Below are 25276 nucleotides of genomic sequence, written 5' to 3'. Positions count from 1 at the left end.
GGCGTAGGAAAAGCGCCCGGAATAAGAAATCTGGGGGCTGGTCTCCAAGCAGGGACAGCATGGAATCCATCCGGACGGATGGTCGTGTGTCGCCGAGGGCGGGAAGGTCCAGGAGGCGGTCGGCCCGTTCGATCTCCGTGAGCCCGAACGTGGCGATGAGGAGACGTTTGAGCGCCTCGTACTTGTTGTCGCCCGGCGGGCGCCGAAGGATGGACATGACTCGGGCGGCAGTGCCGGGCCCGAGGGCGGCGACCACGTGGTAGTACCGGGTCTCGTCCGCCGTTATGCCTCGGAGTTGGAATTGAGCTTCGGCTTGCAAAAACCAAACGTCGGCTTGCGCTTCCCAAAACTCAGGGAGTTTGACTGCGACGGCGTTGGTAGCCATAGCGCGTTCGGTGGTCAGCAACAGCTGAACCAATCGGGGTCACCAGTGTGGTGCTGCGCACACACGACTCGATTGCCAGAGAGGTAGGCCACAACGCGTTGGTACAACAAAGAGTCTTTATTCAAAGCTCGCACTTCAGCACTGGGCGGGCTCGAACTTAGAGCCCGCATATATGTCCCGAGGGCACGCCTTGCCCCCGGGCGTGGCCGATCGGCCGATAGGCGGGGCATGCATTACAGTTCCCCGCCTGGACGTTCGCGCCACCTGCTGGTGCGCTGAATTCTTGTCCCTTGTGTCCGCCACAATATATTGGTTATTTTTGGGCGGGTACAATGGATGCAGGGAATTGCCCAACATTGCGATGTAGGTGGACAATGAGACGTCAATGGAAACTCATTCTTCTCACAAGTTGATATTTTCACCATAGCATACACATTCTCACAAGAGCATACACATAAAATCACTTGTTTTTTATTTCTAAACATCGAGAAAAAAGTGACAAAGAAAGCCAGGTTTGACACAGGTGGAAGTGTTTGACAGCAAATGTCATCCTTAGCTGTGAAGCCTCTTATGCAGTGTCAGAACAAATCGCTCGTACCACGACAGCCTTAAGCAGTAGGTGAGGAGCTTATCATGCCATCATGCAAAGATAGTGTCACTTATGCTTCACAATGACAACGTTGAATCTGTCCTCTATGTCCAATAATGGAGAGCGTGGAGTAAAACGCTTTTTTCGCAAGATATTGGAGTTTTTCCTGCAAAGAGAGAGACAAAAGCTAAAGAAAAAAGTTCCTTGATAAGAAATGGCCTCTCACTTCCCTCTGTCCCCTCTCATATTACTCCTCACTCTGACTCATCCCATCACCACCTAGCCTTCTGTCCTTCTCCTCATCCTGCCCTCTATCTTTGCTCTGCTGCAATCTCTGACACACTGTTATCAGCTCTCCCTACCTCCTCCTCCACTCCCTCATCTAACCCTCCCCCAACCCAACCCTTCTCTCCCCTCTCTTGTACCTGATGCTCCCCCTTCACCTCCCCCTCCTTCTTCCTCAATGGTATGGACCTCAAACGTCCATGGCCTTCGCTCAAACCTGACCAATCTCTCGAAACAGGTTGCTTCTCACAAACAAGACTTAATCTGCTTAACAGAAACTTTCCTCCTCCAAGACATCCCTGACTCCTTAGTATCTCTCTCTAGTTACTCCCTCCTTCGGTATGATAGACCTGAGCCTCGTCCTGGTGGCGGAATTTCACTGCACATAAAAAAAACTCTCTCACTTTCTGTGTACTGCTCTTACACCTACCATACAAACCCCAATGAGCACCGCTGGCTATGGCTTCCCCTCCACTCCCACCCTTTGTTTATATGTGTGTTGTACCGTCCACCAAACAGTGATGACTCCATTTACATTTCGCTGGACAACATTGACGGTACATCATTTCTTCTTCTCAATCAATGGTACATCGTCTCTTCTAGACTTGGTTATGACTAACTTCGCTGCAAATGTCTGCTGTTCTTATTCTACTCCAATTGGTTCATCTGATAAGTGGACATCTTGTGGGCTTGATAAAGTGGACATCTCTCTGGCCATTCTCAAAGAGCCTCATCAGCGCCGACAAGTCTGGCATTTCACTCAGGTTGACTGGCATGGTCTTCAAGAAGCAAGCAATCATCTGGACTGGTCTCCCATCTCTACTGTCCCTGACATCAACTCATCCTGGTAATTCTTCCAAATAAATTTGCTCTCTCATGCACAGATTCATCCCATCTTGTCTTCAGTTGTCATACCCTTCATCCCATCCATGGAACACTGAATCCTGTGGTGAGGCAGTTGCCCTGAAACAACCTCCTGGAAAGCAAATCCAACTGAAAGCAATCTCAGTTATTCCACAAAGCTCGGACCAAGTGTTGTCTACCTGTCTCCCTCCTCCAAATCCTGGTGGCACCTGGTCAAATTTCTGGTGTTTGTTCCCCCTCAATCCCCTCCCTTACCTCAAACGGCTACACAGCTGACACCCCACAAGAAAAAGCTGAATGCCTCACTTCCGTGTTTTCCTCAAAATCTTGTGTCCCAAACCCAGCTCTCTCTATTCCCACCTTACCCAGTCGAGCCCAGCTGTTCCTGGACTCTGTGTCCTTCTCTCCTGACAAGGTGGAGAAGTTTCTGTCAAACCTCGACTCTGATTCTGCAACTGGACCAGATGGCATCAGGCCACGGGTCCTAAAATCCTGCTCTGCTGCTCTTTCACACCCTCTCTCTGTTCTCTTCACCCTCTCTTTTGCTCAAAATCATCTGCCATATGCTTGGAAATCAGCCAACATCACCGCTTTACACAAAAACGGTGCAAAAACAGATCCTTGCGACTACAGACCAATCAACATACTCCCAATCATCCACAACGTAATGGAATTCCATCATCGCTTCTGATATTAAATCCTTCCTCTTCTCCAATGGCTTTTTTTTTTCTTTTTTCTTTTTTGTATACAAGATCGAGGCTCGTGAAAGAGCGAACATTAATCACACAAAGACAAACCGACACATAAAACAAATAACATCGGGAGGGGTAGACAAGATGGGGAGAGAGGGGGAAGGAGACAAACACAACATTTGAGAGCAGGGACTGAGAGACATGGAGACATCGAGAGATCTGTGGGAGGGAGAGGGCTTTGGGGGGGGAGGCATGGGAAGGGGGGTGGGAGAGGTATAAAACATGTGGACACTGCCAGGACTTCCAGGAAAGAAGTTGGAATTTCAAACAAGGTGGATCTGGGGTGAATTAGTGGGGGTAGAAAAGATCAAGGTTTTGGATGGGGGAAGATAAGAGATGGTGGTGAACAGCTGTTTTAAAGACCTGGAGGGAGGAGTGGGATTGAAGGGAGTGTGGGAGTTTGTTCCAGAGGCGGGAGAAAAGAGGAATGAAAGAGTGAAGGTGAGCAGAGAGCCGAGATTTCGGCAGTTTAACCATCAGAGAGTTGCTGGCAGATCTTGTGCGACCTGTAGGAATATTTTGGGGACAGAGCACAGAGAGAGCTGGGGGAGCAAGGCCGGAGAGGAGTCGGTAGAAGACAGAAAGACCACCTACCTGCCTGCGGTGAGTGAGTGAAAGACCCTCAGAGATGGCTTCATCGCGGGAGATTCCAATGATTCTGAAAGCTTTGGTTTCAACAGCGTGAAGCCGAGCTAGGTGTGAGGCAGGAGCACCAGCCCATAGGGGAGAACAGTATTCCATTGAGCTGCGGATGAAAGCCTTAAATGTGGTGAGGAGCTCAGGTGTGCCGAGGAAGGACTTCGCACGACGGAGGATGCCCAGTCGGCGACTGGCTTTGGAGGCCAGCTTGGAAATGTGGTTTTTCCCAAGAAAGATCATCGCAGATAGTGAGACCCAAAAGCTTGAGCGACAGAACTTCTTGGAGAGGATTGTTGAGAAAGTAGATGGGAGGGTTGTCCAGTCGATATTTTCGGAGAGACATTGTAAGAGTGTGAGATTTGTCTGGTTTGAAAGACATGTTCCACTTGTTTGACCAGTCTGTGATTTTGTCCAGGTCTTCAGAGAGTGAGGAGGCTGAAGACTGCCGATCTCAGGGAAGAGGAATGGAGCGGCAGAGAGTGGAGTCATCAGCAAAGAGATAGAGTGGCTTTTCCAGAGAGTCGGAGAGATCATTGATGAAGACCAGAAAAAGCACAGGGCCCAGGCTTGATCTCTGATTATAATCAATTTTGATTCAAACCAGGCCACTCTACTCTGGAGATGCTGCTTCTGCTATCTCAACAATGGATGGAGGTCCTCAATGCCAAACAGGAAATCAGAGCCGTCTCCCTTGACATATCTCATGCTTTGGATAAGGTCTGGCACCACCCCATGCTCACCAAACTCTCCTCGTATGGTATCCATGGAAACCTCCACGCATAGCTTGCAGACTTCCTTTCTGGTCGCAGTCAAAGTGTGGCCATGAATGGATTTCTCTCATCTCCCCTTCCTGTTCAGGCTGGAGTTCCCCAAGGTAGTGTTCTGGGCCCTGTGCTTTTTCTGATCTTCATCAATGATCTCTCCGACTCTCTGGAGAATCCTCTCTATATTTTTGCTGATGACTCCACTCTCTGCCGCTCCATACCTCATCCCTCAGAAAGGCAGTCTGCAGCCTCTTAACTCTCTGCAGATCTGGACAAAATCACAGACTGGACAAACAAGTGGAACATGTCTTTCAATCCTGACAAATCTCACTATGTCTCTCCGAAAAAACCATCTGGACAACCATCCCATCTACTTTCTCAAAAATCTTCTCGAAGAAGTTCTGTCACTCAATCTTTTGGATCTCACTATCTGCCATGATCTTTCCTGGGAAAACCACATTTCCAAGCTGGCCTTCAAAGCCAGTTGCCGACTGAGCATTCTCTGTCGTGTGAAGGCCTTGACACTACTGAGCTTCTCACCACATACAAAACTTTCATCCGCAGCTTGATGGAGTAGTGCTCTCCCCTCTGGGCTGGTGCTCCTGCCTCACACCTAGCTCGGATTCATGCTGTAGAAACCAAAGCATTCAGAACTAGAACGCCACTCAATAGAGCGCATACTCCCGCCGTGGGTCAAGTTGGAATAGTACGATTTCACAAAAGTTTGAGGGAGTAGTTCATTGACAACACAAGACAAGACAACACAAGACAGACACTGCAGATATATATTTAGAATATATAGAAGATAATGTAAAAAAAAAAAACAAGGCAATTTCACTTACATTTTCGGATTCAGCATTCAATTCTATATAAGTGAGTGTATTTTGAGGCATGTGTGACTTCAAATAAAATTGTAAGCCAGGAAAAACGTTCGTTTCATTGCCTAGGGATACAACATGTAAAACTGGCCCAAACGTCAAAACAAAACTCGCTCATTTTAAGTCGTACAAGCTAATGCGACCACTCATTCTTCTGGGAAGAATCCCGTGCACATTCTTGTCACACTTATAACTCACCTAAGTCTTTATAAGGTCATCAAATACTGACACCGCGATTGACATTTGCTGAGGTAAATGTTGATATCTCTTCTGAGGTATAAAAAAAAAAAAAAAACGTTTTGAAGCATTATACGTATCAAGCGATACATTTTATGAAACGGGAAACCGAATACACACTTTGGTGGTTTTAAAATGACAGAATATGTCTTTATTAGAAAAAAAGAAAAAAAAGAAAGAACCTTGAAGACGACGCTGCTAAAAAAAATACACCGCTCTAACGCATAACCATGAGTCTGAACTACATTTACAACAAATATGAAAACTATTTTCATATCACAATGTTAAATATAGAATATATAGAAGATAATGTTAAAAAAAAATGAGCCCTATCTTCCAATGGTAAACAATCCTTCAAAAACTTCCTGGATCCGGAATAATATCTTGAGCTTCCCCAAAAACGAATCAATTCTTCCTTATCCCAAGGGCAATCATCTCACCAACTTTCATCCGAATCCGTTCAGAACTTTTCCAGATATCTTGTACACACACACACACACGCACGCACGCATGCACGCACGCACGCACACACACACACACACACACGATCGAAAGCATTACTCCCTGGGGGGAGTAATCATTGGTATCTCCCGCTATAAAGCTGATTCTGAGGGTCTGTCTCTCTCTCACCACAGGCAGGTTGGTGGTCTTTCTGTCTTCTACCGACTCCTCTCCGGCCTAGCTCCCCCTGCTCTGTCTGTGCTCTGTCCCCCAATATTCCTGCAGGAAGCACAAGATCTGCCATCAACTCTCTTCTGGTGAAACTGCCAAAATCAAAACTCTCTGCTCACCTTCACTCTTTCATTGCTCTTTTTCCCCACCACTGGAACAAACTCCCACTCCCAAACTCAGCACTCTTTTCAATCCCACTCCTCCCTCCTGGTCTACAAAACAGCTGTCCACCACTATCTCTTGTGTTTCCCCATCTAAAACCTTGATCTTTTCTATCCCTGTTAATCCACCCCAAATACACCTCCTTCAAATTCCATTTTCTTTCCTGAAAGTCCTTGTAGTGTCCATCTTGTTTATCCCGTGTACCCTGTCCCAGTCCTCTCTCTTCCACAAATCTCCCGATGTCCGTTCTCTACTGTTGGTGTACTTCCCTCTCTCCACCTTCTTGTCAACCGCTCCCTTTGTTATATGTTATATGTGTTAGCTCTTACACGAGCCTTGATTGAGTATGCAAAAAAAATCTCTGCTTGATATGCTGAATCAACACCTTAATCACCTCAATCTTCCACTTCAAGGAAACATTCAATCTTAACAGATCTGACAAATAAAACCAAAGCTTTCTACATGAGGTTGGATCTGCATCGCAAGAGGTCGGCCCGGCAGATATGGCACACTTACGGCACTTTCCACATTTAACGAGGAAGAGAAAGTCAACATCAATAGCATTTTCAGGTCAGAGAACACGCAAATGCCCTTTACGAAAACGTTATTGAAGCACTTCAAGCACAAAAAGTGCTACCAGAAGCCCTCAATTCCCCCATGAGGAAGTAATTGTTGCATCATCCATTGGTGTGCATTAAAGATCCCACGGTGTATTTTGCGAAGAGCGTACAGGTAGTTTATTGCTGGCACGCTGAACCAATTCCAATATTCCTGCGAAATTAGTGTCAGGCCTGGCAAGCTGGTTTAAGACTGTTCCTCCACAGCCGACCCCACAAGAAAGTGTAAATAATCGAGGCTGTTAAATAAGACTCTGCGGCATGCTGTGTGAAAGGGGTTCCCAATTAAAGTTAGAGAAACAATGATTTAACCATTCTTAGTTACCGTTGCAGTTCCCTTCAACACTGATTAATTAGCTCTTCTATATTTTAAAAATCCCCCTCATCCAAGTGATTATTTTCCATAAGGGAGAACCTCATCATATTATCTTAATTGTTCATAACATGTATTGATTAAGCTTCGTGACGTGACAGGATGGTCTAGAGATACACACATTCGCCTGTTAGCTGTCTATCCTGGGTTCGAATTCAGACACAGCTCCAAACTGCCTGGTGTTCCACAGGCCGTGCCTGGTCGATCGCTCAATGTGTGTGTCATCCCTCGGATGTACCATCTGCCAGCATTTGTTGATGGACATTAAAGATCCCATATGGTGTCCTTCGCAAAGAATAGGCAGAATAGGCGAGTTATCGCCGGCACCATGGCTAAATTCCAAATTCCTGCCCTAACAAGTACAGGGAATTGCAGCAGCGGCACAGTCGTACCCTCAGCCATTGATGCTACCCCGCAGCCTTGTGCTGCATACCAACGAATAACAAGATTAAGCCTCATGGCTGTATTTTTTGAAACTTTATCGCAATTTTCAATCAAGTGTTGAATGAAATTTCATTACAATTAGTATGCACAACACTGTACTGACATACCTTGGTGGCTAATGCAACATGTTTAAAATAACCTTTGGACGGAACAAAAATGTCAATCAGTGAAAAGCAAGTAATGGACGAGTTTGTCATTTTGCCCCAACTCATTCTAACCTCTCGCCCAGTGAATCTTTGTTGAGATGACATTATAAAAAGTCACCTTGATTGCAAAACATAACACAATGCTTAAATTCTCAAAAACTTTCTACAAGTAAGTGCCTGCTTAGACATTTGATTTTCAAAAGGTTTTGTACCATTTTGATATTCAGGCAGATACATTTTGATTTTACTAGATCCATTAAAATGTTAATTGGATTTTGAACTATATGAATGGTTTCCTTTCGAAATGTCAGATTTTAGCGGACAGTACAACAAAACAAAAATGCCCGATGTATTTGGCCCACCTAAAAACCAAGGTGGCGGCCATATAATTTCGTCAGACGTAGTGGTGGGTCGAGTCAAGAACAAATGTGGGTAGGGTCCGACAGCTGTCTGACCAATGATTGCACATTTCAAAAATCGACCCCTAGCAAGCACTGGTCAAAACAATAATGCAAATGCCGTTTTTTCTCACCAAGTAGAGCGCCTCGGTCTAAAATTTGACCCTACTTGGACAGGACTGATGGTATTCTGTGACAGACAGGAAACAAAAGGGATGTTTGGCTGGGTCTACAAAACTGTTCTTCTTTCAGACAGTCCCTATTGTTTTGAAAATGATAAATATGTCGATCAACACAGTGGAAGCAACCTCAAAATACAGGCTGTGGCTACGAATATGCTGCATGTTACCATAAATAATGAGTAATAATAACAATAATGCCTGCCAATGATGATGTTGGCATAGGATAATATTTTATCAAATACCACGGGTGAATTCGGCTTGTCACACTCCAGTTAATTTTCGCCCTCTGGGAGAGAAATGGCCTTCCTCCAGAAGGTTTCAGTACTTTTTCACAATGGTGAAAAGTTTTTAAGACCCCCAATAAAAATAAAACATTCACATTGACAAACCGTTGTTGAAGGACCAACTGGTTCAAGTGCAACAAACAACCAAACAAACTAATGGCAAAGCACACGAGATGCCAGTCTGTGGACTATTAAATCGTTTGAACAATTCCTTCCCTTTTGCAATTCCAATGGTATCAACACCTATTGCACTATAAATGATGTCTTTCATGGGCAATTCCACGGTTACTCACATTAGAATACATTACATTAATGCATCTCTATATGTATATGTATTATATGAGTAACCGTGGAATTGCCCTCATGGATAATAGGATCAGCAGCAGAGAGGAAAAAAATATTGTTCTTTAAACTTGAAGACATCTTCATAACCAACCTAGTCCACATCATAACCCACTGGCACACTGTTATTTACACAGAAAGGAAGAATACATAAATGAGGACAACCAATTTATTCTTTGCTATTGCCATTACCTGATGTTCAAAGCATGCTTTAAAAACATTTAGATAGCGAGAGATAATATAACAAGACCAAAAGTCTAACAGCGGCGTAGCCGGGCTTGTAAAATATTATAAACCACAAAAACACATGATTAGCTTTTTAAACAGTCGCTAATGCTGTTTATAACATTAAACAAAGAAATTTGGAGGAATCCAGACATCCATGAGGTAAGTTTTACTTACAGAACTGAGCGAAGATCTACTGCAATCTATACACCCCACAAGGGTTGGAGGTGTGCTCATTTACCAAGCAGCTAGCTAGCGCTTGCCAAGCCAGCCGTTCATTAAGGGTTTTGAATGGAGTGCTTGCTCGAATGCTTTAACCACTTAGCGATCTCTCCACAAGAAACTTGGTAAATGAACACACACCCAATGTTCTTGAGACCCGATCATAGAGACTGTAATCGATATACCCCAAAGAGGAATGACCTTTCCTGCCGCTCTCGAAGTGAGCGGGTGTTTACACCATGGCCACCTTTAGAGGCCATGTTTCCCCACAGAGCGGGGGTTGGCCTTTTGCGAGCACATTGGTCCCCTTTTTGAAGCAATGTTTTTTTTTTATGGCCGGATGCCCTTCCTGCCGCCAACCCTGTTAGTCGCCTCTTGCGATACACAGGGAATTACCAGTGAACTGGTACTCAATTTGCCGACCTCGGAAGGGTGACAAGCTGAGTCAACCCCCCTGGTGTTAATTCAGCGATTGACCGGGATTTGAACCCAGGGTCCGAGGATCCCAAGCCGGCACCCTACCCGCTAAGCCAACACCAGGCTATTACACCATAATGACATCATATATGTAATGACGTAGCATGACATAGCATGACGGCCGTCACAAAACTTCCGCTACTTTAATATAAATAAGATATATATTTAACCTCCAGTAACGTTGCAGTCACTACAAAGGGATTAGTGTTACGATTAGATTTACTATAATAATAACGTTACATTATTATTACGAAAATTATATTCTTTTTTTAAAACCGAGGTGAAATCCTTACTTCCGCTTTTACACCGCTTCAATCCATCAACTTTCCCTTCATGACATTGGGATTAAAGTGTTATGGTTATATTTACTATAATATTATTATTAGTATGAAAACGATACTACTGAAACGATACCACTGTATTAAGAAACCTGGGTTTAATTTGTCCGAAGCAGATGGTGAGTCATAACACCTAAGGCCTATACATACCGTATTGTTGGAAGAGACGTAACGCCGATGCTTTCGATATTTCATGGTCATTTTAACAATCGGTTTGTTTGTGTTTCACACTGAATGAAAAACATACAGGGAGAGCATGGCGATTGTGATATATGACAGGTACGACGATATGTTCGGTATGAACGGCATATAAATCAAAATGGCGGTGCGTGGAGAGTCAGCCGCAGCACCACCGTAATGTCATCAGACGTAATCACATCACCCTGTCATGTGACCCGATTCTCAGCTCTGATTGGTATACGTTTGAGGGGACATACATGCATACATACATACATATATACATAAATACATACATACATACAGACGGACAAACACTGTTCTAGATGGCTCTGCCCGATGGGCTACGCCGTAAAATCAGAAAGATGGGGGTAGATACTAAGGACAAATAAAAGAAAAAACAACAATACTGAAAGGTTGAAACATACCTCTGACTTGGCCGACCTGTTGTCATCTTCAAATTCAGAGTCGTTGGGATCAACGTCTTCCAATGGAGCAAGTGGAGGTTTCCGCCTCTCACTAAGAGGCCCCTCAGTCTCCCGTCCCTTCGTCTTACCGATAGGCCTTCCGGGCCCCTTGGTAGGAAGTCCTACAGGACTGGTGCTCACAACAGCGTGCCGCTTGGCTGCCACCTCTACCAGACCTTTCTTGCGCTTTTTAGTGCCAAAATCCTCGGGTGGCTCTGGGCCTGTGGGACGCTTACTCGCGACGCCCTTCACATCGCCTTGGTAGACACCACGCATCGCTGTGCCCGTTGCCTTGTGCTCGGGGTGCAGTGGCTTGGGCTCCTTGAAGGCAATATTCGCGTTTCCTCCATGAGCTTCATCTTTGGCTGGTCGGCCACTCTCTTTGGGCTTTTTGGACGGTTCCTTCCCAAACTTGCCAGGGTCCCAATGTGGTTCCTTAATACCACTCTTGTGCTCTTTTGAGTCCTTGCTGGGCTTTTCCCTATGGTCCTTAGATGACTTGTGGGGTTTTGGTAGACTGCTGTTGCTGCTGCTGCTATTGTTGCTGCCTTTTGAAGGTTCCTGAAGTGAAAAATTGAAAAACTCAGTCAGGAAGAAAAATCCACAAAGTAGATGTTCGTAATCATAGCTACATGCCCCATCTGTACACAGTATAAGTAACAAAGCAGTAACTAGCATTTGTCAAACTGGAAACATAATTCCGGCGCAACCACCTCTGACATCAAGTAAGTGACACGTGTGTTAAGAGACCATTTACAAACATGCACTAGCGGCATAAGAGTATAGTTCTCCATGTTGTTTATGATTTGCTGTTATCAACTTGATTTTTAGAACATAATGGGCATTGTATTGTTCAATTCCAAGGAAATGCTATATTTAATAGTGGGGCAACACAGTGCATGGATAAATGTGGAAAGGCAGTGAGTGTGGTTAGTATGTGTGAAACGATCGATCTAAACTCCCATCAATATCCTCCCGAGCTGTGATATTTTAATGGCCTAACAGAATAATAATGATGTAAAAAGAAAATGGTATGGTCACTGTGATAAAGTTGATTCAAGATGGCTAAGTTTTACGAATTAGCTTTGCTAAGCTTAGCTTTGGCTAAGTTTTACGAATGCGATACAATACATCAGCAACGTAGTGCCTTTGTCTTTTCCAAAAAGTTGATCTTCACTCTGACTATGGAAAGTTAACTCTTGCCTTCAGAGCATTGCATATTTCACCTGTACTACTCGCCCAAAGTTATTCTACGAGAGGCTCGTTGGGAAAAATTCTGAAAACTTGCCACTGTGTTGAAATTCCATGCAAGTCTCTACAGGTGTATACAAATCTAAACTTGATTACGACACTTTTGAACATTAGTTCAATGGAAAAAAGGTCAACAATGTGGTAAAATCAAAAGTGACAGGATTTCATGGCACATGCCTAAATAAGATCTAAAACATACTTGTTTTGTGAAAATGGGTTCCATACATTGGTGACATGCTCAGGTGGGCTGGCAGGATATCCTAGAGGTATGCACACTTACCTCTGAGCTCGTAAGCTTGGGATCGAAATTCTGCCCAGCTATAAACTGTCATCCTGGTGTTTCACAAGCAGGGTGATTCATCAATGTGTGTGCTATCCCTCGGATGGACGTTAAACAGTGTCCTGTCGGCCGGTATTAGTTAGTGGATGTTAAAGATTCCACTGTGCCCTTCGTAAAGAGTACGTTATCACCAGCCTCCAGGCCAAATTCCAAGTTCCTGCCTGGAATGTAGCTCGAAAACAGTGTGGTCTTCTCAGAGGTTTCTTGACACCATGTTACATCACTTGCTATCTTAGAGTGTGATTGCTGCCTGGGCAGCAGCTTCTGCACGATAACATCTGAATGGCCGACATCAGTTGCAAAGGTAACAATAACCATCACTAAAACAAACAAACACAAAAACAGACACAAGCATTGAAGAAACACAACCACACAAACACACACACACACACACACACACACACACACACACACACACACACACACACACAAACACACACACACACAAACAATCACACACACACTTTTGAAAGCTAATCGTTCCCCTCTCCTTCTACCCGAAGAGCAAAATTTCAACTTGTAAAATGGTGCCTATGAATTTACAAGAGTGCAATATAAATGTTATAATCGTTATTATTACTCTTATTAAATAACAGATTATCAAGTTAGAGGTTTTCCGTGATTGGTTTAATATGTGGTTTTTCCACAAGATTGTTTTGAGATACATAATTGAGAGTAAAGATTGATTAAGTGTATTTCAGAGTTATAGGCTAAAATTAATATTTCTCTAAATAAATCTGACTAAATGTAACATGTTACATCATATAACCATCACAGTACATTCAAAACAAATATTTTGCATTCATGGTCGCATGATCGCAAAGGTTTCTACAAATTATCCAAGTGAAACATTCAAATAATTTATTAGTATTTCTCAACACAAGATATTTCAAATAAAGGCAGTTGATAGCTCAATTCCAATGTGCATGTTTCTGATAGAATTTGGAGAAAGTGTAATGAATGCATTTGTTTAAAAATGCACACAAGTGCCAAACCATTTTTAAGGCCACTTTGGCCCACAAGTGGCATAATTATATTGTCCATTAACATCCGAAGCTCGCACACGCTCACACATTTACACAACCGAAGGAGGTGTTTTCCAAGGTTACATGCCAGATGCAATAAAACGCACTGAGGAAGTAACATGGTGGACAGGTAAGAGGCCATCACTTGTGAAGGATCTATTTATTATGTACGTATACAAAATGGGGCAAGTTTTGCACACTCTCACTAATCCCACTATCCTATCCCTTTCCTATTTTCACCTTACTATAGATTTTTACACGCCACAATCCTCTTCCCATTTTTTTTACGAAGACATTCTCCATCAATTCCCACACTGTTTTATACTCCAAATCCTCCATCACTCTTTTTCCCAATGTTCCTTCATACCTTTTTCCCCAATCATATATATCGAACATGAAACTATCCTGCCACTCCACTCTATTATTGAAAACTAGATGTAACAATACACAGAAAAATGAGAGTGTCTAACAGAGAGACAACGGTTCTCGAGGATTAATAAGGATTTAAAAAATTATTCCTAGAGCTCGAATTTTCGATGTTCTGCAAATTGTTACCCAATTTCCATGATTGTCAAATTACTTTGCAACATTCTTGCCAGTTAGTATTTGTAAAAACATGGTATTGGAGCGAAAACAGTAAAAAAAAAAAACGGACTGATGTTGTTGCGTGCAAGGCATTGAGCAAATATGACAGATGATTCATGTCCCTTCAAAAGTTTAAACTGGAATTATTAAATGGGAAAGTCGAATGAGGTTAATTTTATTTGCATGAAGTAGAAGGGGGCTCACCCTCAAATCTTACCTGAAATCAACAATTTTGAAGTTCAGGACACAAACCAAATGAGCTTTTTAACTTACATTTATGAAGACCAACATGCACACAAACATCCACGAAGGTAAGCAGTCAGTGATAGTTCCACGTGCACTGGGAAAGTCAGAGAGTGTGTGTCAAAGGATAGCAGAAGGAAAAAAAGGGGGGAAAAAAGCTTGGGTGACGTCACATAGCAGCAATGTACTTGGTTTACAATAACCAAAGTAGTTACAATCGCTTTCATTAGTCAAAACTAAATACAGATGTAGAAAGGTGGGATCTTTATAATAATCACTATCTGGATCGTGGCGTCCCCAAAGGAGTACTTTCATGCAATTGCTGTGGTTCCTTCAAGAAAAAAATATTTAACACAGCGATAAAATCATGCAATAAACACGAGGAGCATTCAAAAATTATAGGAACGAGATACAATAGTTTAATATACCGCAACTATTTTTGCATTTTAAACCCATTCCCCACACAGGTGGAGACGGGTTTTGCGTGCCATGACCTTTCTTTTACCATTTGCACTTTTGGCATCAAATTTTCAACAAACCTTTACTATGAGATGCTGAGAAAAAAAGTAATCAATAATTGGGTCAAATGTCAAATGGAAAAGTTATAGTAACTATATATAGCACTTATTAGCCTGGCGACAGCACAGCCGCACAATATGGCAGCTGAGAAATTAGTTCCAGGAATGTGGTTGCTCGGAGAGAAGCGCTAAACCATGAGGGCCCCGTTTATTTATCGGCAGGTAAAACGATCAAAAGTGTTCAGGGCTTCTTTGGTAAGCGCAGTGATAATGATAATGATAATAATGACAAAGATAATGGTATCTATATTATAATAGCCGTAGATGATTCTGTCTGTCTGTCTGTCTGTCTATCTGTTGGGTGTCTGTCCGGGGTGTGGCTTACTCGGTTTGCAGAGTAGCTCCACCCATAGCTCCACCCATTCTGGGAGTGGCTATAAACAAATATCCACCATTTTATTAACTCGCATAGCTTTGAGTCCTGTTTTGTAGGCCCGTGGTGTCTTGCTCTCCCCCAGTTTTATTTCAAATCAAATTCGATAAATCATTTCATTTTTCACAGTCGCTAACATAGTTTTAGACTCGGTTGAAAAAAAACGGGAAGAAAATCCGATGAAAGTTGCCGTTTATAGAACGAAATGAATTCTCAAAGGCCTGTAACTTCAAGGCCATTGAGTCTCTCTCACGCCTTTATCTCCAATCTAACTCACCATATGATTTCATTTTTATCGATGGTTTTACTTTTAGACTCGGTGTCAGCAATAATTGAGAACAATCCACACACGCGGGAAAATGCAGAGATATATTTTTTAAAATAGCGTCATGGTGTATCATACACCGCCCAACATGACACCGCCGGCAATGTGTCGATATATATTAAAAATTCGCTTTTGCTTTTCCGTTATGATATATTACTATTTCGTTTGATGATAGTCGTCACAAAAACGTCAACAATGATGCCGACATATATTTCTTCGTTTTTATTTCATTCAACATATTAGCCGGAAGTAAAATATGTTTCAGGAAATTACCGAGAGATATTTCTTCGTTTTTTTTATTAGTTATGTGCGCATACACTTTAAATAGGTTTATTTGAAATCTTTAATTTTCCACAAACATTCCACACACGCGGGAAAATGCAGAGATATATTTTTTAAAATCGCGTCATGGTGTATCATACACCGCCCAACATGACACCGACGGCAATGTGTCGATATCTATTTTAAATTCGATATATCATTTCATTTTTCACAGTCGCTAACATAGTTTTAGACTCGGTTGAAAAAAAACGAGAAGAAAATCCGATGAAAGTTGCCGTTTATAGAACGAAATGAATTCTCAAATGCCTGTAACTTCAAGGCCATTGAGTCTCTCTCACGCCTTTATCTCCAATCTAACTCACCATATGATTTCATTTTTATCGATGGTTTTAGAGTCGGTGTCAGCAATAATTGAGAACATTCCACACACGCGGGAAAATGCAGATATATTTTTTAAAATCGCGTCATGGTGTATCATACACCGCCTAACATGACACCGACGGCAACGTGTCGATACATATTAAAAATTCGATATATCATTTCATTTTTCACAGTCGCTAACATAGTTTTCGACTCGGTTGAAAAAAAACGGGAAGGAAATCCAATGAAAGTTGCCGTTTATAGAACGAAATGAATTCTCAAACGCCTGTAACTTCAACTTCAAGGCCATTGAGTCTCTCTCACGCCTTTATCTCCAATCTAACTCACCATATGATTTCATTTTTATCGATGGTTTTGGACTCGGTGTCAGCAATAATTGAGAACATTCCACACACGCGGGAAAATGCAGAGATATATTTTTAAAAATCGCGTCATGGTGTATCATACACCGCCCAACATGACACCGACGGCAACGTGTCGATATATATTAAAAATTCGCTTTTGCTTTTCCGTTAAGATATATTACTTTTTCGTTTGATGACAGTCGTCACAAAAACGTCAACAATGATGCCGACATATATTTCTTCGTTTTTATTTAATTCAACATTATTAGCCGGAAGTAAAATATGTTTCAGGAAATTACCGAGAGATATTTCTTCGTTTTTTAAAATTAGTTATGTGCGAATACACTTTAAATAGGTTTATTTGAAATCTTTAATTTTCCACAATATAATTTACTTGCCATTTATCATTTGATTTGTTTGTTGTTTTTGATATTTGATATCAATATCACAACAAAAAGACAAAAAAACAAACCACGAGACAAATTCCTCTTGAGGATCGTGACAATTCATGCGCTGCGTGGAAACTTCTATTTCCAAAATGAATGAGACGATCGATGAAGAACGCAGACTTGAACAGGATGCAGCAAGAAAACGAATGAGACGGGCGAACGAGTCCATCGACGAACGTCAATGCAAACTTGCGGGGTCACCCGTGGGAATCCCACGGGTGACCCCGCTAGTATATAATGATAGTGTTAATGGTGTGTACATCAAATCTTTGAACGGATGTAGGATATCATACGATTATTTCAATCTCAGGTAAGCAAGATCAATTGTGAATACTACATCAAAAATACAAGTCGATGGAGTTCATCATGTTGCTTTCAATGAACCTTGAAGCCTTCGGTTAGATGGTGAGTCAACATGCAGGGAAACCGGAGAAACTTAAAAATAAAGTGCCATTTTATCTGGCCAAGTCAGTACATGCAGACAATTGTTATGAAGCACCGACAACGTTTGAGCAGTTTTTCATGCATTCATCAACCTGTTACAAGTGTGCTGTTTTGCAGCACATGTTTCAAAACGTCCAAAGGTCGGATTACTGCTGTGGCACCCATGCATATGCAGCGCTTTTAGGAACTGGATGTTAAAAAGAGGAAGGAATGGAAAAGCAGGGACAGATGGAAGCCAAGGTATAATGAGTAAGACCACAAGGAAACTTTTCTTCATCTGCTTTTTCCCGACCATGACGGTATAATATACGGCAGTTTTTGATCGAGATACAGATGTTTTCTTCTGTTTCTGCATGCAAGTTATACTCAAAGCTCCTCAAGAGCTCATGATTTGGTTCTAAGTAGGCACTAGGTTCTCTAGCAAAGTTGTTAGCATGTATGCCAGTGAAAAATGTTTGCAAATTCTAATGCACCATGCGCAGATCACAGTGGAATGACAACTGCCTCAAGCTTCTGCCTTATGAATGGAGACGCGTCCTGGTGTCAGCACAAAGAAGTTTGAGTGCAGTTTAATGGAGACAAAGCATGCATGAGTGGATTAGTTTTGTACCCATTTTTGAGAACCGAGGTGATATTTTTCACCTTTCAGATGGAAGTTTTTCTGTGAAGACCTTAAAGACAATAAATGAAGGACTTGCCAACCAAATGGAGAAAGATTGAACAATTATGTTACATTGCTTAGTTGAGGAGGAGATGTCAAAAAGGTTTGGAACCCTTTGGGCGTGAAGTGAAGTTCACAGTGACGAGAAATCAGGATGAAAGGGAAAGAAATGTGAAGACAGGAATGAATGGGTTCGGGACCTTGGTCATCAAAGCGAAGCTGGAGTCTAAGCATTCTGTCTTGTCTTGTGTTGTATCCATTGTGACATTGTCCTTTGTGAGGGTAGGGATAAAAGACAATGCACAAAAGAAACAGATGTGACCAAAATATCACCAGGCTCTTGGAAGGAGGGGAAGAGAGAGGGCAGGAGAGAGAGAGAGAGAGAGAGAGAGAGAGAGAGAGAGGGAGGGGGGGGGGGGGGGGAGGAAGAGATAGAGAGCTTGAGTAGTTCAAATCAGGTGGGAACGATGTTGAGTCACAGCTTGCACAGCAGACTGACACACAGTCTCATCTAGCCTTAAGAAGTGTCTTCATAATCTGTCATAATACATTTTCTTCTTTTTCCTTCTATTGCGAAAGACAACATCAGGTATGCAGTGCATAAAAAACCTATTCTGAGTCCTCTAATGCCAGTGCAAGTGGTTGCACCTGTTCTTTCCCCAAATTGGAAAAAAACGTTTCCTCTTGTAAATTTTCCACTTGTAATCTTAAGCAAAATGTATGGGATGGATTACACTTACATTTCATCCCATATTTAGAAGGCTTGCTCTAATCAACTGGTGTACTCCATAAACGTATTGTTCATTGTTATTTTAGCCTGCCTGTCCTCTTCCTGCACGAAAATAAGCAAATGTCAAACCTTCAAGTAATCCAGAAATTATTTCCACTTTATCCTCAATTGTCACCATAAGTATTTAATTTTATATCAAGTTTGGTAACACATTTCAGTATCACATCTCATTTCTTCTCTAACTCACTTATCACTGATCATCAGCTTGGGTTTTGTTCTCGTCACTCTGCCTTGGATATGTTGTTGTTTCTCCAAATTTGGCAATTTTGGGCTCCTCGGGTAAGAGTGGTTTCCTTGGATGTTGATTGTTGACTCGTGCTTTTGATACAATGTTGCACCCTGCTATTTCTCCAAAGCTTTCATCCAGAGGGGTTAAAGTTTCTTTTCAGTTGGTTGAGGGTTTGTCTACCTCAGAGATCAATATGTGGTCATAATGAATGAAGATCACTTCCTCGTTCCTTCAGTCTCTGCTGATGCTCTGCTTAAAAGGAAGTATAATCGGTTTAACAACCCATAACTCTTGAAAATCATCATTTCGTTGCCGTTGACATCTCTATTAGCCAATGTGAAACATAGCAGACTTGGATATCATTTTGGGTCTTGTAAGCATTTTCAAAATACTGTTTATACCTGATACCTGTCTTTCAACCCAAGCAATTAGAATGTTGGTACAAATTAATGTCGGTCCAAAATGTTATATTTTCGTTGTTTCGTCAGACTTTAGCTGAATTCTCTCGGAAAATTATTTGGCCTCTGCTTGCAGTGATATTGTTTGGATGCTTACGTTTCTCAGTGGCTCTGCTAATAAGTTTCCCAGTGGCTCCGCCATCCGCATTCAACAGATCAAATCATTTCTTGAATATAAGCTCCATATTGTTGTCAAGGAACTCGGATGCAGTCCAATTAAACACGGATCTGCTTTTAATAGTCTGCTGAATCCAAAACATTAGCCATTATTGGCACTAAGTGAAAGAAAACTGTATCAGAAGGTATTTATTTGTGTTTCCAGAGAATGGAGATATGCATTTTGTTTATAAAAATTGTTTCACAGCTTTCTATCATAACCTCATCCATGGATTAGGAAATACATGCTCTTGTTCAGAGACTTCCAAGACTTTCACCTCTCAAGTCACCTGAATCCATTTCCTCCAATTTCTTCTTGGTTATGCAATCCGATTCCATTCTCACTCCGATTGATCATTCCTCCACAGCAATTTAAGCAAGAGGCCGATCAGCACCTAATCCTTCATCCCACTTTTGTTTCTAAAGTGTTCTACATCTCATAAAAAGGCCACTCGCACAAATTGCATCTTAAAAGCTGAAGTCGACAGCACATGTATGAAAATAGCTAAATTTTTGCACATCTATTTTTGTAATTACAGTATATCTTTTGATGAAATCAAAATTAAGGAAGAAAAAAAAAAGACTGAATTTCTTTTTCTGCAGTAACAAAGGCTCATGTGGGAGCTTTTACAACACTACATGGAGAACAAAACAGACAAATTTTCACAGGAAAAATCATGGAGTCAGTGCATGCCATCAATAATGAAAACTTGAGGCGATCTATAGCTATCCGAAATGACTGTTCATGAGTCATCTGTATATTACATATACGCTCTGGGGCAAAATGAGCCAAGGTGTTTTTATTAATTTGAAGCCATAGATGCACAGCACATATTCCAAGTTAAATTGATTGCTCACATTACAGTAGCTAAAAGCCCCCTCTACACAGTTTAAAGCACGTAATGGCAACATAGAGAGTAACCCAGTTTTAGGACCGACAGAGAAGATAACTGAGAAGGAAGTTGAGGAAGCGATAAAAGCAATGAAGAGTAGAAAAGCGGGAGGGCCGACGGGAGTTGTGGCAGATATGTTGAAGGCAGCAGGAAGTTGGGGTGTGAAGAGAATGACAGAGATCTGTAATCTGGTGGTGAAAGAAGGCCGCATTCCAGTGGATTGGGAACTGAGTACCCTCGTCTCTCTATACAAGGAGAAAGGTGACCCTCTGGAGTGTGGCTCGTACCGAGCGATAAAGTTATTGGAGCATGGAATGAAGGTATTGGAAAGGGTGTTGGAGAGGAGGATAAGGAAGAAGGTGAAGATCGACGAAATGCAGTTTGGATTTATGCCAGGAAGAGGAACGACAGACGCGCTCTTTATTGTGAGGCAGATGCAGGAGAAGTACATGGAGAGGAAGAAGAAGTTGTTTCTTGGGTTTGTTGATCTGGAGAAAGCATTTGATAGGGTTCCACGCGAAGTATTGACATGGGCATTGAGGAAGTTAGGAGTGGAGGAATGGATGATCAGAGTAGTGATGGCAATGTACAAAAGAGCGCGCACAGCTGTAAGGACGAAGGACGGGAACAGTGGTGAGTTTGAGGTGAAGGTGGGAGTGTATCAGGGGTCAGTACTAAGTCCACCACTATTTGTAGCTGTGATGGAGGTGCTGGCTCAGAACGTAAAGGAGGGTTTACCGTGGGAGTTGTTGTGTGCAGATGATCTGGTGTTGATTGTGGAAAGTATGGATGGACTGAAGGAAAAGATGAACAAGTGGAAGGAATGTATGGAGACAAAAGGTCTGAAGGTGAATATCGGAAAGACAAAGGTGATGGCAAGTGGTAAAGCATGTGGTGAGGTGGAAAGAACTGGGAAGTGGCCATGTGCTGTGTGCAGGAAGGGTGTCGGAGTGAACTCCATTCAATGTACAATGTGCACTGAGTGGGTTCATCAAAAATGCAGTGGTCTGAGAGGGTCATTAACCAGTGTGGCAGCGACATTCAAATGTAAGGTGTGCACATAGGGAGCTGCAGATGGAGGAAATGTTGAGTTGGATCTTGGAGACGGCATGAAGCTGGAAGGTGTGAAAACATTTTGCTACCTCAGAGACATGCTGAATGGAGAAGGTGGATCAGACTCGGCAACGGTTGCTGGAGTGAGATGTGCATGGAAGAGGTTTCGGGAACTGAGTGGCGTGCTGATGAGGAGGGGAGTGTCGTTGAAGCTAAAGGGAAAGGTGTATGCTGCATGTGTGAGAAGTGTTATGATTTATGGGAGCGAGACATGGGTAATGAACATAGAGCAGCAACGAAGGCTGGAAAGGGTGGAAATGTGAATGGTTCGGTGGATGTGCGGAGTATCGTTGAGAGAGTGGAAGACAAATGATGAATTGCGAAAGATGATGGGAATAGAGCCTGTGATTGATGCTGTGAAGAGGAACAGGTTGAGATGGTTTGGTCATGTGTTGAGGAAGGATGAAAGTGACTGGTTGAGAAGAGTGATGGAAATGAATGTAGAAGGAAGTAGAGGACGGGGAAGACCAAGAAAGACTTGGCTAAAGATGATGGAAGAAGAAATGCGGGCAAGGGGGTTAACAAGGAGAGATGCAGAAAATAGGGCAAAATGGAGAAGCTTGTCATGGGGACCGCAAGGCTAACCCCCGCTCTAGCAGGGAAAATGGCCTTAAAATGCATGTTGTTGTTGTTGCACAGTTTAAAGCAATTTTTATGAAAGACTGTATTTTTAAGAAGTTTTGTCCTAAAAAAAAAACGAAAATTACAAAATTTCCGTATTTTCGTCTTTCATCTTTAAAGGGCAATATTTAAAAATTTTAAAAACCACCTTTAGAGGCCATTTTTCCCCGCAAAGCAGGGGTTGGCCTTTTTCGGGCACCGTGGTTGTTGTTGTTTTTGTTGGTCCCCTTTTTGAAGCAATGTTTTACGGCCGGATGCCCTTCCTGACGCCAACCCTGTTTGTCGCCTTTTACGACAAACAGGGAATTACCAGTGAACTGGTACTCAATTAGCCGACCTCGGAAGGATGACAGGCTGAGTCAACCCCCCTGGCGTTAATTCAGCGATCGACCGGGATTCAAACCCAGGATCCTAGGATCCTAAGCTGGCACCCTAGCCGCTAAGCCAACACCAGGCTATATCTTAGGAGGCAATATCTTAGGTAAAAATAAGACAAGACATTTTTGAGTTGTTCTGTGTCACAAAAAATTCCAAAAAATATTTTACTGTTAGAAGTATACTTTTAAAGATCTGCAATGTATTTTTAGGGTGTTGTCATATTTTTGACTATTTAGTGCATATATAGTGCCTACATTGCTCTAATTTATGACTTGTACATTTAGTGCAGGCCATGTTTTTTGTGTTTCAATTATAAATGCATCCAAAGAAAGAGAAGTTCCATGCTGATGGGGATATTAAAAATCGAATGTCTTCGTCAAGTGGGCTAGACATGTTCTGAAATCCACAAGCTCCTGAAGGAGAACATCCCTTATCATCTGCCGACCATAAAGAGAATAGGTCTGCAGTTCCAGAAAAATGTTCCTACTGCAAGGAAGAAGGTATCTGGCAGGCCTAGAGTCACTACAAGTAAAGATGACAGGCGACTGAAATTCTTACTTCTCCAGGAAAGAAAGAAAAGCCTGCGGAAACTGTCGGAGGAGTTCAGAACTGCTGAAAACAAGACTGTTTCCAGAAGGACTATCACTAGGACTATCAGAAGGACTATCATTATGAAGGTTGAGCGATGCTGGTTTTGCCTCAAGAAGATGTGCTAAGAAGCCTTTCTTATCTAAGAAAAACATTCAGGACAGATTGCACATTTTGGCCGAATATGAGAACTGTGATTCAGACTGGTTTCAGAGAGTTCTGTGGAGTGATGAATCAATATTTCAGCTTTGCAGTGATGCCCCAGAACGTTGCCTTCGCGGATCTGGTGAGCGATTCAACCCTGAATGCATTTCAACAAATGTGAAGCATGGAGGAGGTGGAATCATAGTCTGGGGTGCATTTTCATCTGCTGGTGTTGGTGAGCTGATAATGGTGTGAACAATAAATGACTGCTAAGGAATACCAGAAAATATTAAAGAAAGGATTACTTCCCAGCCTCCAAAAGTTATTTCCTGGAGAGAAAAGCAAAGAAGACATTTTTCAACAAGATCATGCTCCTGTCTGTACTGGAAAAGCCACCAAAAAGTGCTTGGAGAAAAAGTCCCTGAATCTTTTTGAACCCCATAGAGAATCGTTGGGCCTATATTCAGCACAAACTTATAGGAAGGAAATTTGCAAATTCTGATCATCTTTGGGAAGCTGTCAAACATGAATGGGACGATATTTAACATTTCTGGGTGCATGAAGCTTTGTGAAATGTTTGACCAAAAGACTGGATTATTTAAAGGAAGCTAAGGGACAAGCTATTCCATACTGAGTTGTACAGTTATTTCTGCATGTTCTGGTATTATGATGGTTTTTTAAATGTATGGTAAAATAGTTATGACAAATTATTTTAAAATTGACTTGGCTCTTTCTTTCTTTTTTTTGCCCCAGAGTGTATGATGGGTGAAGGTGTGAGATAAGGAACATATTTGATAAGATGCGAGGTGGAGTCTCCTTCTTCGTCAATGAAAGCATGAACAACAGCATTCTAGAAAGCTGACCTTAGCCCGATGAGTCGAGGGTTTGCTCTTCTTGTGGTCTGAGGCAACTCCAGGGTTCCCAGAGGGAGCTGGAGGAAGAGTGCTCATTGTGGGGGGGTGTGGTGGGACATAGGGGCTTGGTGCAGGGTGGGTGGCAGATGCACCATCAAGGGACACCGATACCTGGAGGAAAAAGTGGTCATAAATAATGCGAGTCTAATCTTTCAAACAAACCAATCAGAACATTTATAAGGCCAAGATGAGTAGAGCCATTAATACATAGAATGTCTTAAATACCTACTCATAGAATGGATATCAATATATATGTAACAAAAATGATTTTGGACATGGGACTTTTGACATGGTAATGCCAACAGTGACTTTTGACAAAAACACCCAAGGTTAACAGGAGGTGACATTTCACGAAGATAAGTGGTGAATGCAGAAGACAAATAAGGGAGAGAGATAGTAGAGAGTGACAAAGAGAGAGAAGACCAGAAGAAGAGGCATCCAGCAGCCACAGAGGAGGTGAAGAGGAGGGGCACAGAGAGGGTGTGAAGAGGAGAGAAAGAGAGGAGAGAAAGAGAGGATAGACAGATGAGGCAAAGGGGAGGGACAAGCACATGCATGCGCGTACACACACGCAACTTTAATTATAAAGCATAGCAAAATAATAAAAACAAACACAAATACAAACAGAAAGTTATATTGTCTTTTCCAAAAAAAATTAGAATAACAGCCACGTCTAATTAAATGTTGTTGTTTCCTATGCAGCCTGTGGCTGGCTGCTGGTTGCATCCTTTCTCCGAGAAGCAATGCTGTGCTGATAATTTAATGAAAAAAATACTGCAGGAATAACTACAC

General features: G+C 42.3%; 1 protein-coding gene across 2 annotated transcripts in view; it reads right to left on the bottom strand.

The window, feature by feature from the left end:
• Nucleotides 1–10783: 10783 nt before the first annotated feature.
• Nucleotides 10784–25276, bottom strand: part of LOC137420829 (protein ENL) — a 129904-nt gene continuing 115411 nt past the window's right edge. Inside the window, exons 5-7 of one of the 2 annotated variants that reach the window (XM_078772265.1) lie at nucleotides 24434–24595; nucleotides 18401–18472; nucleotides 10784–11480 (exon numbers count right to left, since the gene is read on the bottom strand). In XM_078772265.1, coding sequence (XP_078628391.1) covers nucleotides 10797–11480; nucleotides 18401–18472; nucleotides 24434–24595 — 918 coding nt within the window. In that variant the 3' untranslated portion in view covers nucleotides 10784–10796. The remainder of the gene's footprint in view (nucleotides 11481–18400; nucleotides 18473–24433; nucleotides 24596–25276) is intronic. The other variant, XM_078772266.1, reaches the window with a different exon arrangement.

Source organism: Myxine glutinosa, chromosome 2, assembly GCF_964187855.1.
Source record: "Myxine glutinosa chromosome 2, kmMyxGlut1.1, whole genome shotgun sequence".
Taxonomy (NCBI): Eukaryota; Metazoa; Chordata; class Myxini; order Myxiniformes; family Myxinidae; genus Myxine; species Myxine glutinosa.
The sequence above is the reverse complement of the archived record's forward strand: the minus strand, read 5'-3'. Positions and strand labels throughout refer to the sequence as shown.